A 13,091-nucleotide genomic window follows, 5' to 3' on the forward strand; every position below is an offset into this window, starting at 1 on the left:
TAAATTTTGTGATGTTTTTCAGTTCCACTAGATACTTCCACAACCATGTTCCACTCTTGGAATAGTGTTTTTGAGGTTAAAGGCTTGGCACTTCTGTCACCAAATGTGCAAATGCTGGTTGTGGGCAAAAAACTCCCCCTCCGTCTCATCTGACCCCAGCACAGTGCACCAGAAGTTGAGTTGTTTATCTTTGCGGTCAGTGACATAATTAAGCCTGGCCTTTATGTGCCTACTCTTGAGGAGTTGATACTTTCTTGGCACACAACCCCGGAACCAATTCTTGAGGAAGACCCTTTGCACAGTTCATTGTCCAACCAAAGTTCATATTGCTTTCAACTTCTTTCAATTTGAAATTTGTTGGCAACCTCACAGACGCATGTCTCAATAGTGTTGAGCTCCGCTTGGACTTCTTACCATGTCAAGGAATATTCTTGACATGGTCAGTTATTTTGAATTTGGTGATGATGCTTTGGAGCTCAAATTTTGTGATGGAAAACTTGATGGAATGTCTTTGTAGATGTCACCTTGATTAATTGACTACAAGCTGGAAGATGTCCTCACTGTACTCCTTGGTCTTGTTCCTCTTGAGTATTGAATAAGGCTGAATCAAGAAATTTGATCATCACACTTTTATACATCAGAATTTTTTTTGATAAAAAGTTGATATTTTTAGTCAATAAATAGAAATTATAACAAAGAAACATAACAAAAAAGAAAACTATAAATAATTGTTAAGGATATCCTATATAGAAACGTCAAATATTGAAAGGTTACGAATACTTTTGGGCTCAACTGTAGAAGTTGGAAATAGGACACCATTTTCAAAAAAAAATTGTAAAATACATTTGCAAACACTTAATAATAATTTGAAATGAGTAAAATATGTATTTGCAAAATAGGTATATACACTCATTCACTCTTCAAGTACGACGATGCACTTAAGTACATTTATGTCTTGTTTGATATTCCTTTGCTTTCATGCACACATAGTTTAATGCAAGTATTTGTGCATACATATAACAAATTCGTTAAATTATTTTTTTGTCGTAATTAAATATGATAAAAATAAGTACACATTACATAAAGGTACAAGGGGAAGGCAAAAAATAGAGCAAATAACAGGTTTAAGATTGGAAAAGGAAAACGGTTGGTACTATTGTTCTTTTTTTTCTATTTTTTGTTCAGTCTGTAATAGATAGTAAGACAAAGTGTACTATGGAAAAAAAGAGGTAGATATACAACTTGTCGTTTTTATGAATATATTCGTAAAGAGACTTTGAAATTGAACCTACTCACAAATGGCGGTAACTTGAACATTTTCCAAATAAGTTTTCTCTTTTAAATCTTAATAGACAATGAAAAATTAATATATTGATAAAATAACATTTTAAAAATCTTTAGAAAGATTTCTTTCTTTTTTTTTTGATAGTTTTTATGGTAAAAATATGTACACTATCAAACCCCAAATGGGAAGCAAAAAACTTTTGCATGAAGGATATAAATATCATGTCGATTAATAAAGTGGAGGTAAAATATATTGGATATGCGCTTACCGAATTTTTCTAAAGGAAAAACAATCATTGAAAATTTATCCCTTTCAGCATTGATGAATGTTTTTGAAAGATATTTTTGAGTTGGAGCATTTAAATCGAATCAAATAGGCTATCAACTATTAACAATCTATGCTGTAGTCGATAAAATCTTTGAATAATTTTTACAATATTTTAAAATAATTTTGTTAGGAATTATTCATTGGGGGAAAAAGAAGAAAACCTTTAATCGAGGTAGATATTTTGAACGTTTCTGATAGGGTGTCCAATGATTGACCAACAATTATGTCGAAGAATGGCATAATTCATTTAATGATAGAATCCAAAAATTTAATCTCACTGTTGAAAAATTTCTTCAAAAATCTGGTTAGTCCAGGTTTCTACAGAAAAAAATCATTTGTCAAATACAAAATGAAGTCTATTAGAAAAAAAACAAAAATTGTATTAACTATAAAAACGTGGATGCATAAGAATATATATATTACTAGTAAAGGGTTACCCGGCGTTGCTCGGGCTAAGGAGGGAGGGGGAAATCAAATTGAAAATTGTCAAATTAATTGACAAAATTAAGGAAATATTCAGAAAATACTTATATTTATAATATGAATGCTTGTTGTTGTCGAAAATATCCTGATAATTATAATTTTTATTCTCTTGGATTCTTGACACTATATCAATCCAGTTATGTAAGGTAAATAGCAAAAGGATAATAATAATTACTCTTACGATTGCCTCTTGTAACCTTAGTAGTTGTATTATGAATAAGAAAAAGTATTGTCTAATAAACTTCAAATAATATAAACCAGCATTTATGCATCTGAAAAATTGTCTAGATGGGAAGTCCATTTTTTTATTTACTTCGAAAAATTCTCAAATCGAAATTCGCGAAGAAAATCACGATTATTTTTTTGCAATAATTAATAGTATTTATATATCATAGCATTGATTGGAATTGTAAAAGAAACACAAACATACCTATATTTTTACAAAAAAGTTATGAAAAAAAATGTTGTCGAAAAAATAACTCTCAATAACTGGTTCATTTTTGCAAAAATTATGTAATAAAATGTTCTGGAAATTGAAAATACTCTCATCATTAGATTTTATGTCCAAAATATATTCATTTGTGGTATTTCTTTTAAAAAAATTGAAAATTGACGTTTGATGAAAAACGGGAAAAAATTGAAAAATTATTCAGAAAATGACAGATATTTCAGTTGAACATAGATTTTTTTTTTTGGTAATTTATATGCTAATCCATCTACAGACTAATTTGTACAGACTTTACTATAATTAATAAACCCATATTTCATTGGAAGTTCCTTTTTTTCACCTGAAATAAACGAAATTGCAATTTTCACCGATTTCTTTTTTGGCCCATAACTTTTTTTATTTTGAATAAATTTAGAAAACGTATTTAATCGTATAGTTGTTTTTTGAAACAAAAGAAGCACCCATGCAAAATGTCAGCCTCCTAGGTTAACGGTTAAGTCGCAACAATACTTTAGTTCTTTAAGCAAGAATATCAAAATAGATATTTATGTAATCATTACACATTTTAAGTAATTCTGTAATATTTCGAATCGATTGATGTATGGTTTTTGAGAAACAAAAGTATAAATTTCGAGGTTCTAATTATTTGTAGCTAAAATTCAACACTTCTATATTTTATGGTGTGTGATAATATGAAGATATTTCCTCTCCATTTGGTTATATTAGAACAAAATTTCCATGTTCGAGCTCAATAGGTTTTGACATTAGTATTTTATTTATTATCTGGATTTTTTTCATATTATTTGCAAAATAATGGATGTCTGATAATACAAACCAAAATATTGACAAATTTATATTTATCGGACAGTTTTTTGCCGGATATACGTCGGCAAAGCTACCTCCAATAAATATTTTGATTGCCGGTTAAATCTCTCTCTGAATTAGGGCTGTCCAAGTACTGTATAGAGTTTCTCAGATTTCGAGTACTCATCCCCTTGGGAAATTATCGACATTTCGTTTTCAAGCTTAAATAATTGTTATGGATCCCTTAACATGTGCTTATACCAACATTAAGTTTAACAGGAAAAACGCGATTATTCCCTTTGAAGCATATTCAATGTGGGGAGTTGAATCTTGAAATTATTTGGATGAATACCTTTTATTGAGGCAAAAATATGAGAAGACGACAGAAGATTCTTTATCCAGTATTATGTTCCACCTTTCCCAATGTTTTATTACCCAAGCCAGGTGATATATTCGAACAAATTCATGAATTAAAAACTCAAAGTAATTCTGTTATGAATGGTATATCATGATATTAAATTAATTGATTAATAAAACAATAAATTAGACAATATGAAAACAATCTTTTATCGATGAGAAACTGAATTTAGCAATGACGGAGTGGCAAATTGTAATTTATTAGTTTCTTTAATCCTGTAAGAGCTCAGCTCATTTTGTATTAATAAATAAATTAGAGTTATCGAGGTGCTAGGTAGTCAATTCCTTGCTTATTAATAAATCGGGCATGAATCTTCCAAGTTAGTTAATAGAGCTTTTCTCAACAAAAAGGATAACTTGGATTTTGTAGAACCGTAATGTAAAAATGTCTAAAGCAGATAGTGATGTTGTAATATATAACTAGTATTGATAAATGAAACCAAAGAATGTAAAAGGCTATAATATCAATATCATCTATCGGAATATAAATGATAACTTTTGATTGTTGAAGTAAATGAAAGATTTAGAGTTAGAGACAATTACTCTTCATAATTAATCCAACATATTATGAGGATGATAATTAATAAACATTTTGACATGGAAGAGACTCAATGAAATATAGGATCGTATTGGAAATGAGGGTTTAACTTTCTGGAGTGAAGCGACTTGGACTCCAAAATACTCCATAGATATTATGATTGAGTTAAAATCTGAGTAGAGATTTAACAGTGAATCGGATATTCGAGGTATCCATGGAATAAATGCTGTCATATTGCAAAACTGGGTCCATTATATTCTTCCCAGCGACGGAGTTGGAAACACAAAGATGACCCTTTATAAATTATATTAATTATTAATACGACAAAAGGAGGAATGATGATTCTTGTTTTTCTAATTTCTTCTTCTAATTTATGTACCGTGTGTCTGTTCCTTCCTCTATTCGTTCTCATAAAATAATATGAGATCCTTCATCTCAAGAATTGCCAACTAATCAAGGATTCCCCTGCGTACAAGTGTAGGTACGTTGCTTTTTTAATTTTATAGACGCCAGATATAAATATTCAAACAGCATTTGCACTCTTATCTATATTTATCTTCTATATATTTGCTATTTCATGGTCTCTGAAATTCAGAAACATGATTCGAATAACGTCCAAAATTAAAACTTTTGATTTGAAACTTGTCTGAATTTATGAATTTAACGTATGTTTTCATAGTATTTTTAAATCTTTAATGACCTCTTTATTTGATGTTTTAATGAAAATATTTTGATACAAAACTTCTTACTAACATATTTATCTATGTGATTATTAAAAAAATCTCAAATGCAACGTACAATATTTAAATAAAGCTTAAGAACATAAACATCTCTTCGATGTGTCCAACGATGCATAACTTACCCTATATATTAGAGCTTGTTTCATAAAAAAATAGGGCAAACAGACTTAAAAATGGGGGAAAAAATATTACTATAAGTAAAAGAGGCAAGGATCCTACAAGTTTTGATTTGAGTAATTCCTTTTGTACAACCCCAAAAAATAATTTAAGAGATATCTGTAAGTCAATATTACCATATACCAGCATTTGCCTTCTCATTGTGCACTCCAATAGGCCCACTCCTACAACTAAGATATTGCAGAAGAAAGGCTGTCATTTTGTGAATTGTTTGAGAATATATCCTTGGGTAACACTCGGTCAAAGACCGATTCTTTTTTTCTTTTTTTTTTTTGGTATAATCTAAAGTAAGTTTTTTTTAATGCTCCTTTAATTTGTCCGATGGAGTTCAATGGGCGTAAATCTACGGATATTGAGTTCAAGAGAAAAAAAATTATTTATAGAAACGGTCAAGAACGAATTTTAAATGAGACCGATCCAGACTGAATTTTTTGAAGGAACCGATCTAGGGTTAACTTTTCTTTGAGAGCTATTCAGACCAAATTTCTTTCATTAGTTCAGTCCACTAAAATCATAACGATCTTAAACTGGTGTAGGAATTTTAGACTGCAACTCAACACTATTTGATCATATTCGATTTATGTTTTTGTTTTTCACAAAAAAAAAGATACAAAGAAAGGTTAGAGAAAAAATTATTACTTTTAAAAATGCCTTAGACGGAATCAATAAGGAAAAATAAACTCTTTGGTAGAATTAGCAAGCATAGGACAAGTTTTGATACTTTATCATATACCTATGTAACTATTTAAGTTTAATCGTATATAGTTTTTCAAAAACTATATACATCCATAATACACAAATATATATATATGCAGACAAATAGAGTTCAAATCAATCTAAACTCTAATTTAATGTACAGAATTTAATTATCGTTTATCCACATTGTTCTACATTCTATAATTTTTTTACCCATTCAACTATGCCAAATAAATAATATGTTAATAGTCTAGATGTGCACACACAAATATATTTAGGATAAAATATAGAACAAAAATCACAAAAACAAAAAAATCCAAATTGTTTTTTTTATTTTGCTCTTTTATGATCAGCCATACAATTTTGGATCAGCCTTTTGGAACAGTAAAGATTTCTGGCAATGTCCCTGATTTATTGGGATGTCTCATCATGAATTATTTTCGCATTTTGATCATGATCAGTCTGACCTCCGTTTGTGATCAACACGCCTTGCAATTGACTCATAATCACCTTTTGTCTCGTTCGGAGAGGATCAACACAAGGACACTCTACCTTTTTATTATAAAATAAATACTTTTTTTTATTAACTGACGCCGAACACTTCTAGTTTGCTACCAAAACAACAAACAACGCCCTACTTTCGCATGTGCAGCTATTTCAGAAGCTCAAAATTCGTTTTTAAACGACTACACGCTGTATTTACATTAATAGAAAGACAAATACGACTAGAGGTAACGTCTTTTCTGGTAAAATCAAATTAATAAATGATCAATATATATAATAGATTTTATTTCCCGGGATTTCTTGGAATTTTATATACATTCCTGATTAATTCCGACAATCAACTATTTCATAATGCATGAAGGGGTCATGGATTTATCTTGTCATGATTTTGGAATTACTGATCTAGTGATGTACAGCACGCTTTCAACGTATTACTAGTGATAGACAGTATTGCCAGCCTAGCTGATTTCCTGCTAGATCTATCGGATGTTTGACTTGTCTAGGTGGAAAAATTATCATCTAGCTGATGGTTGGAAATCCTAACTGATTTTTGCAATACTTTAGCCGATTTTTATCTGATTTTTGGTCTACAAATAACTAAAAGAAGACGTTTCTGCATTAATGCATATTCTTTTGTGTGCATCATTCAGCACAGTTGGATATTTCGCATGCAAGTTCTGATAAAAGGACTAGGAATCTAGAATTCCTGGTTAGCGAAACATATAACGGGTTTGTTAGATCTTCCTCAAGACAGCAGGCCTATGATAATTTATTTAAACTCATAAATGATCAACTTGAACCTCTGAAAATTGTGCAAGCTTTTAAAGCAAGATACCTATTTCTTCTCCTGTACTAAGAATTTGTGCCCAATGGTTGGAGCTAAAAACTCATTTTACTTATACCAAATCAACCGAAAGGTGATACACATCGGAAATACTCCACTCTTTATACTGTGATGAATATAATTACGGTTATTTGATTATTTTTTAAATCTGTGCGAATGATGTCCAAAGAGTCAACAAGATTTTTGTGTCCAATGATAGTGATCCTACCAAATTGCTTGAAGAATTGACGCTTTTGATTGAAAATTTGGCAAATAGAGTTATACTTCCTATCAATCAGCATTGGGTTAATCTTTTTACCTGTAATCTGGAAGACCTTGTTTCAAAATTTTACTTAAGATATGAAGCAGAAAATTTCCTCTCTATTATGACCCATCACTAGTCGGAGGAACGAAATAAGAACCTCATTACTTGTCAATTCTCTAATGCTAATATACTCCTTTCTATTTCATTCTGGTCCCAGATTATATTCAACTTTGAGAACGGTATATTTTAAATATGGTGTCATTGATATTGGAGAAATGAAGGTTATAGTAACTTTTGCAATAACATTATTAATAAGTAGTCTCTCCGAAATATAGCAATGTAGGCGGTATAACTACACCATAATAACTGAATTTCTTTTCCACTCTTATTAATGCAAGATCAGAGTTATTCATTATTGAATTTACATGTGATGTTTGACATTTATAGTTTTTTGTTCCTACTTTTACCTTTAATTCAATTTCATAGTTCTTTACTACACAGTATATTGATGTAAAAAAAGTGTAATGGAATTAACAAGATTCCATTGTGAAACATTTTTGTTTTGTTGGCATTTATTAAAAGACCACTCCATGGAAGATCTCAGTATATTACAGTCTCATTTAAGCCAACATCTTTTAGTTTAGAATAAATAGATATGTGATTCGATATTATATTCTCAAAGCATTCAGGCTCGTAGTCATCTTAATCTATAATTGCATGAGTCGCTGTTTTGATGGATGTAGGAAAAACAGCTTTGTGATCTCCTGAGTTGGATTTACAAACATAATATTCCTTACTCCTGCAAATGAAAGGAAATATGCAGGGTGTCTTTTTTCTTTTTTCTTCGTGGACTGCAAAGCCCATTGTGCAGATCCATATAATTTGCAGACTATATTAATATACATTTATAGTTTGTGTCATAACTTAAATTATATTTATATGCATGCAAAGTTTAATTTTAGCCAGAGGTATAATTGTGTATTTCAAAATTATTCAACCCCCGGCTCCACTTACAATTAATTCCATCATCACTACCAAATTTCAGTCATTTATTAAAGGGTAGGAAAGGGTTACAGAATTTAAAAAAAAAAGGTAACCTGCACTCTCTAAAACAACAACCTACCCACTATTAGTCATAATGATAAATAAATCAAAATAAAATTATAATTTATAGTATAGTATGGGTATGACTAACTTATAGCTTATTTTTTCTTCTTTAGCTATAAAAGGAAATACTTAATAAATTTATTTACTAGCGTAATCCCGTTATTTTTCCGGGAAAAGAGAATCTCTAATAATTATTTAGTTTATCTAATAAAAGAATGACATTAAAACCTTTGCAAGCTTTTTAATGCAGCTTATTTTATTTGGTCTGGTGTAGGCGCATGATTTTTTTATTCATTTTCATTATAAAAGAATGTATTGCAAGGGATCTCATTATTTACTATACATACTCATATGTATGTGTTTTAGTTAGGTATTTGATAAAAATGTGTTTCTTAAAACCAAAAAAGATAAAAGAGCATTTTTACTGAACTTAATCATTTTTCTCCAAAATGAGTTGTTTTATTATATTTGTATTCTCCAAATAACATTTTCGATTTCTATGAACAAATTTTTCTTCTGACCCCCTTGGACACAGCACAAATTGCATATAAAGTAACAAAGATCTATAGTTACAAAAGAAAAAATTTAAAAAATATTAGAAATAGATAGATTTTATTTGAATGGGTATATCGGCGTAAAATTAACTCCCTTTCATCAAATTTAATTTAACTTTTCTTTAGTTAACCTATTTTTGAAACATGGTTAGAGAACTAGGTAAAAAAAATTGTATTTAATTAGATGATAAACATCTGAACAATTTCATTAATTATATCATTTAAATTTTGTATCATTTTTTTAACTATTACATCCATTTGGCACTCGTAATTATCATTTAACATGCTTAAATACATGTATAACATCAAGAAAAAGCAAATCCTTACTTTAAAACAATATTTAAAAAATGAGTTTGGGGATTTAACAATAACGTGATTTATTATTTTTATAGCAAAACATCAAATTTATTATCTTTGATACAAAATTCTATGAAATATTCCTCAATTTGTGCTAATTTTAGGAATCAAATTAGTACCAATCAGTTTAATGAGGTTGCATTTATTAAATAAAACAAAAGCTACAATATTTTGTAGTGACCATGGTACGTCTGAGTCCACATATTGAAAAAAAGAAGATTCTAATTAATCAAAAGGAAAAAAAAGAAACATTTTATAGTCAAAATAGTTATTTAAATTCACAAAAGCCCAATTAAAAATGGCTAAATATACGTATACACCTTAAACAAGGCATTATCCATAAAAATAGAGAATGGTATAGTACATGTTTTAATGTTTTAGAAGCATACTAAAAGTATTGACGTAGAAATAGATTCAAAGGAATAAAAAACATTTTAATAAATCTGAGGGTGTATAATATCCAAATTCACAAACAAAGTTTAAAAATCTTGGGTATTTAAATAATTTGAGATATTTGAGTTCAAACCTATATTTGATTGAAATATGTTTACAAAATATTAGGCTGTATGTATATTTGATGTAAAAAATGAATGGTACATTTCTTCTTTTCTTCATCGTTCTTCATGATTGCTTCTGTGTTGATTGACCCCGTTTTATATTTTTCTATTCCGGATAAATTTTTCTCTATCCAATATCCCAGGAAACTATTTTTTAAAGTCCGAAATGAGATAGTAAATTATAAATACTGTGAAATGTTAGTAATTTATTTTATTTGTTTAAGAAGAAAATATAAGTTATAAGCAAGTTGAAAAAATCCAAAATTAGTCTATATTTCCAAAATGGATTATTAAAAGTAATCATTAATATTTTTTTCAATATCTGCTAAAAGTACTTTGTTAAGCATTTTTTTTTTGTATATGTACATTGTTCATCATTTTCACAGCATGAATTGTTAAAAACTTTTAATTTTATAAATATTCAACTTTTCATCAAATAAGCTTATATATTTAAGTATTTAAATACAATATTTTTTAGTACTATTTCGTTTCTTGTTAATTTTTGAAGGTCTAATTGGCCCCAAAACTTTTGAAAGAACGGGTTCCCGAATTATTATATTATATATACGGGTACATTCATGTTATCAATATATATTTTTTAAATAATATGCACTAGTGGGATTTTTTTTATTATAGAAAACTCCATTCAATTACTAGAAAATGAAAAGCACAAAACTATTTGTTAAGGCTTTATTAATTTAATTGTGTATTTGCTTATTTAGATAGATTGTTGAGATTTTAAATAATGCTCCATGCCGATATTATTCAATTTGTAACAAAATAATTTTATTTTTTAAGCCACTACTTCAATATGTTTTGAGGTTACTCAGCCTTCTCGGCAGATTTGTTTTGATTATTAAAAAGAATAAAAATATTTTCATGATAGTATCATATTTATTAGTAATAAAATGGAAAGTAATGAAAAAGGTAAATATATCGTGAATACTTAATAGCTAATAATAATTTCAAATGAAACAATTGTTGCTCAATGGACAAAAATCTTGGGATAAATAATTCTTTTGAACTTAATGTGCGTAGATTCGCATGCCGTTATTTTCTAAAAAAGGAAAATATACTTTATATATAAAAACGATTTTTAGGTCAGATGAAGTAATTGAAATACTACAGTGCAACTCCATCTGACCATTTAAAGTAGCATAAAAAAACAAAACAATAAATTATCTTTTAAAAATCAAAATCCTTTAATTAATTAGTTTTCTTTTTTTTTCTTTTTAGTGGATGGTCCGGTCAAAGTGAAGTTAAAGTTACCTGTCACAGAAGTTAGTGAAATAAACGATCAACGATCAGTAAGTTATTTGTTTATTATACATTTTCAAATTATGGAATGATTTTTATGAAGTCAAAGGGAAACATAATTTGGAAATCATTTTTGTATAAATTATCCAATAATTTGAGTATTTTCTTAGCTCTTAAACAACAACTATATATATATATAATAATGTATTTTATACAAATACATATATCGAGATGGAATAAAGAGTTGATACCATTTTCAATTGTTTCTTTAATAGGCCTAGTGAGTTTAATTAAAAAGTGATAGTCACTAACTCAAAGCTTAAGTTATCTCAGCTCTCATTTGATCTATATAAAATGAACAAAAGAAACAATCATGATTGTAGAGCTTAACTGAGGGTTCTAGCTGGCACGATCAATATTTTATCTCTTGTTGAGGTCACAATCACTAACACCACCACAGAGGGCAGATACTTTATATTGGTAATAGTCTAATGTTGCTACTGGTATTACAAAAGTAAAACACCATGTCATTTTGCTTGTTGTAGAATGTATTTTCATTAGCAAAAATACATAATATCCGATTTTCATTGAATTCTAAGTCATTCAGAAGTCGCTGAAGACGCGCTTGACATAGTTTTTACCTGTTGTTATGAAAAAGGGACTCTCAATCCTCTTGAATGACTGTTTATTACTCAAATGGATCGAGAGGTTAAAGTTCTGTGGAACCCCAGAAAAACAAGATCCATTAGATAAACCCCGATGTACCCCGATGCCTTTTTAACGGCCTTACCAACTTTGACAGACTACCCTCTTCTTCTTTGCGAACTTTATAGCCGTGTTCTTATCGAAGGCCTTCCTTACCTGTTTTTGCTCTACCTTCGTCATTTTACTACTCCCAAGCTTGTCCTTAAAATTGCCCTTGAATAGTCAAAAGATTATTGTCTCGACACAAAGTGGTTTTATTATCTTCATGATGTCGGGTGTGGTCTTGCTAGTGCGAACTGAAACAGGAATGTAACCTATTTAACATGAACAACCAAGAAGGTTATGCTTTATGTTTGGTGGGATTAGAAAGGAAACATCCATTATGAGCTGCTTCCATCGGACTTATATTATCAACAACTGATCAGATTGAAGCAGGAGGTCGACCAGAACCGGACAAAATTGGCTTTCAGAGAGGGTTGTGAAAATGAACTGGTCCATTTTTTTTACCAATAGGGACGAAGACTCCTTCAAACGTGGAATTATGAAATTGCCTTCAATGTGAACTAAAATTATTCAACAAAACGGTACATACTTGATATAAATCGGATAATCCTAACTATATTCATTTTATTGTCAAAATAAAGCGAAAAAACACCCCTAATTTTTTACGTCACCTAATTTATGGAAATATATATTTTCAAAATCTTGCAATCAGGATATCTAATTAAGTTTATTTCATTTATAACTTATTAGTTATTTTATTGTGAATGCAAACTTTTCTGTTTATACAATAAATAAATATTCAAAAGGTAAGAAGCTATTAAGTATATTAGACTAAATTATTATTTCTTAGATCAAAATATATTTATATGATTTACATCACAGAGCACAATATACATTCTATATTGTATAGTGCACTCGGTAACTCTTTTTCCTTTATTCATACAGACAAACTTTGTTATTTTAATATAGATTAATAAGCCTTGATACAATAATAAAAAAGTTTCAAGCAACAAATCTTAAATAATGAAAAAAATAATAATTTAA

The 13,091-nt window shown here is 29.1% G+C and overlaps 1 protein-coding gene across 1 annotated transcript in view; it reads left to right on the top strand.

Moving 5' to 3' along the window:
* LOC121114483 (gamma-aminobutyric acid receptor subunit pi) overlaps positions 1–13,091 on the top strand; it is a 178,096-nt gene that overhangs the window by 67,194 nt on the left and 97,811 nt on the right. The window contains exon 4 of the mRNA XM_040708457.2: positions 11,319–11,389. Coding sequence (XP_040564391.1) covers positions 11,319–11,389 — 71 coding nt within the window. The remainder of the gene's footprint in view (positions 1–11,318; positions 11,390–13,091) is intronic.

Source organism: Lepeophtheirus salmonis, chromosome 3 (assembly GCF_016086655.4).
Source record: "Lepeophtheirus salmonis chromosome 3, UVic_Lsal_1.4, whole genome shotgun sequence".
NCBI lineage: Eukaryota > Metazoa > Arthropoda > Copepoda > Siphonostomatoida > Caligidae > Lepeophtheirus > Lepeophtheirus salmonis.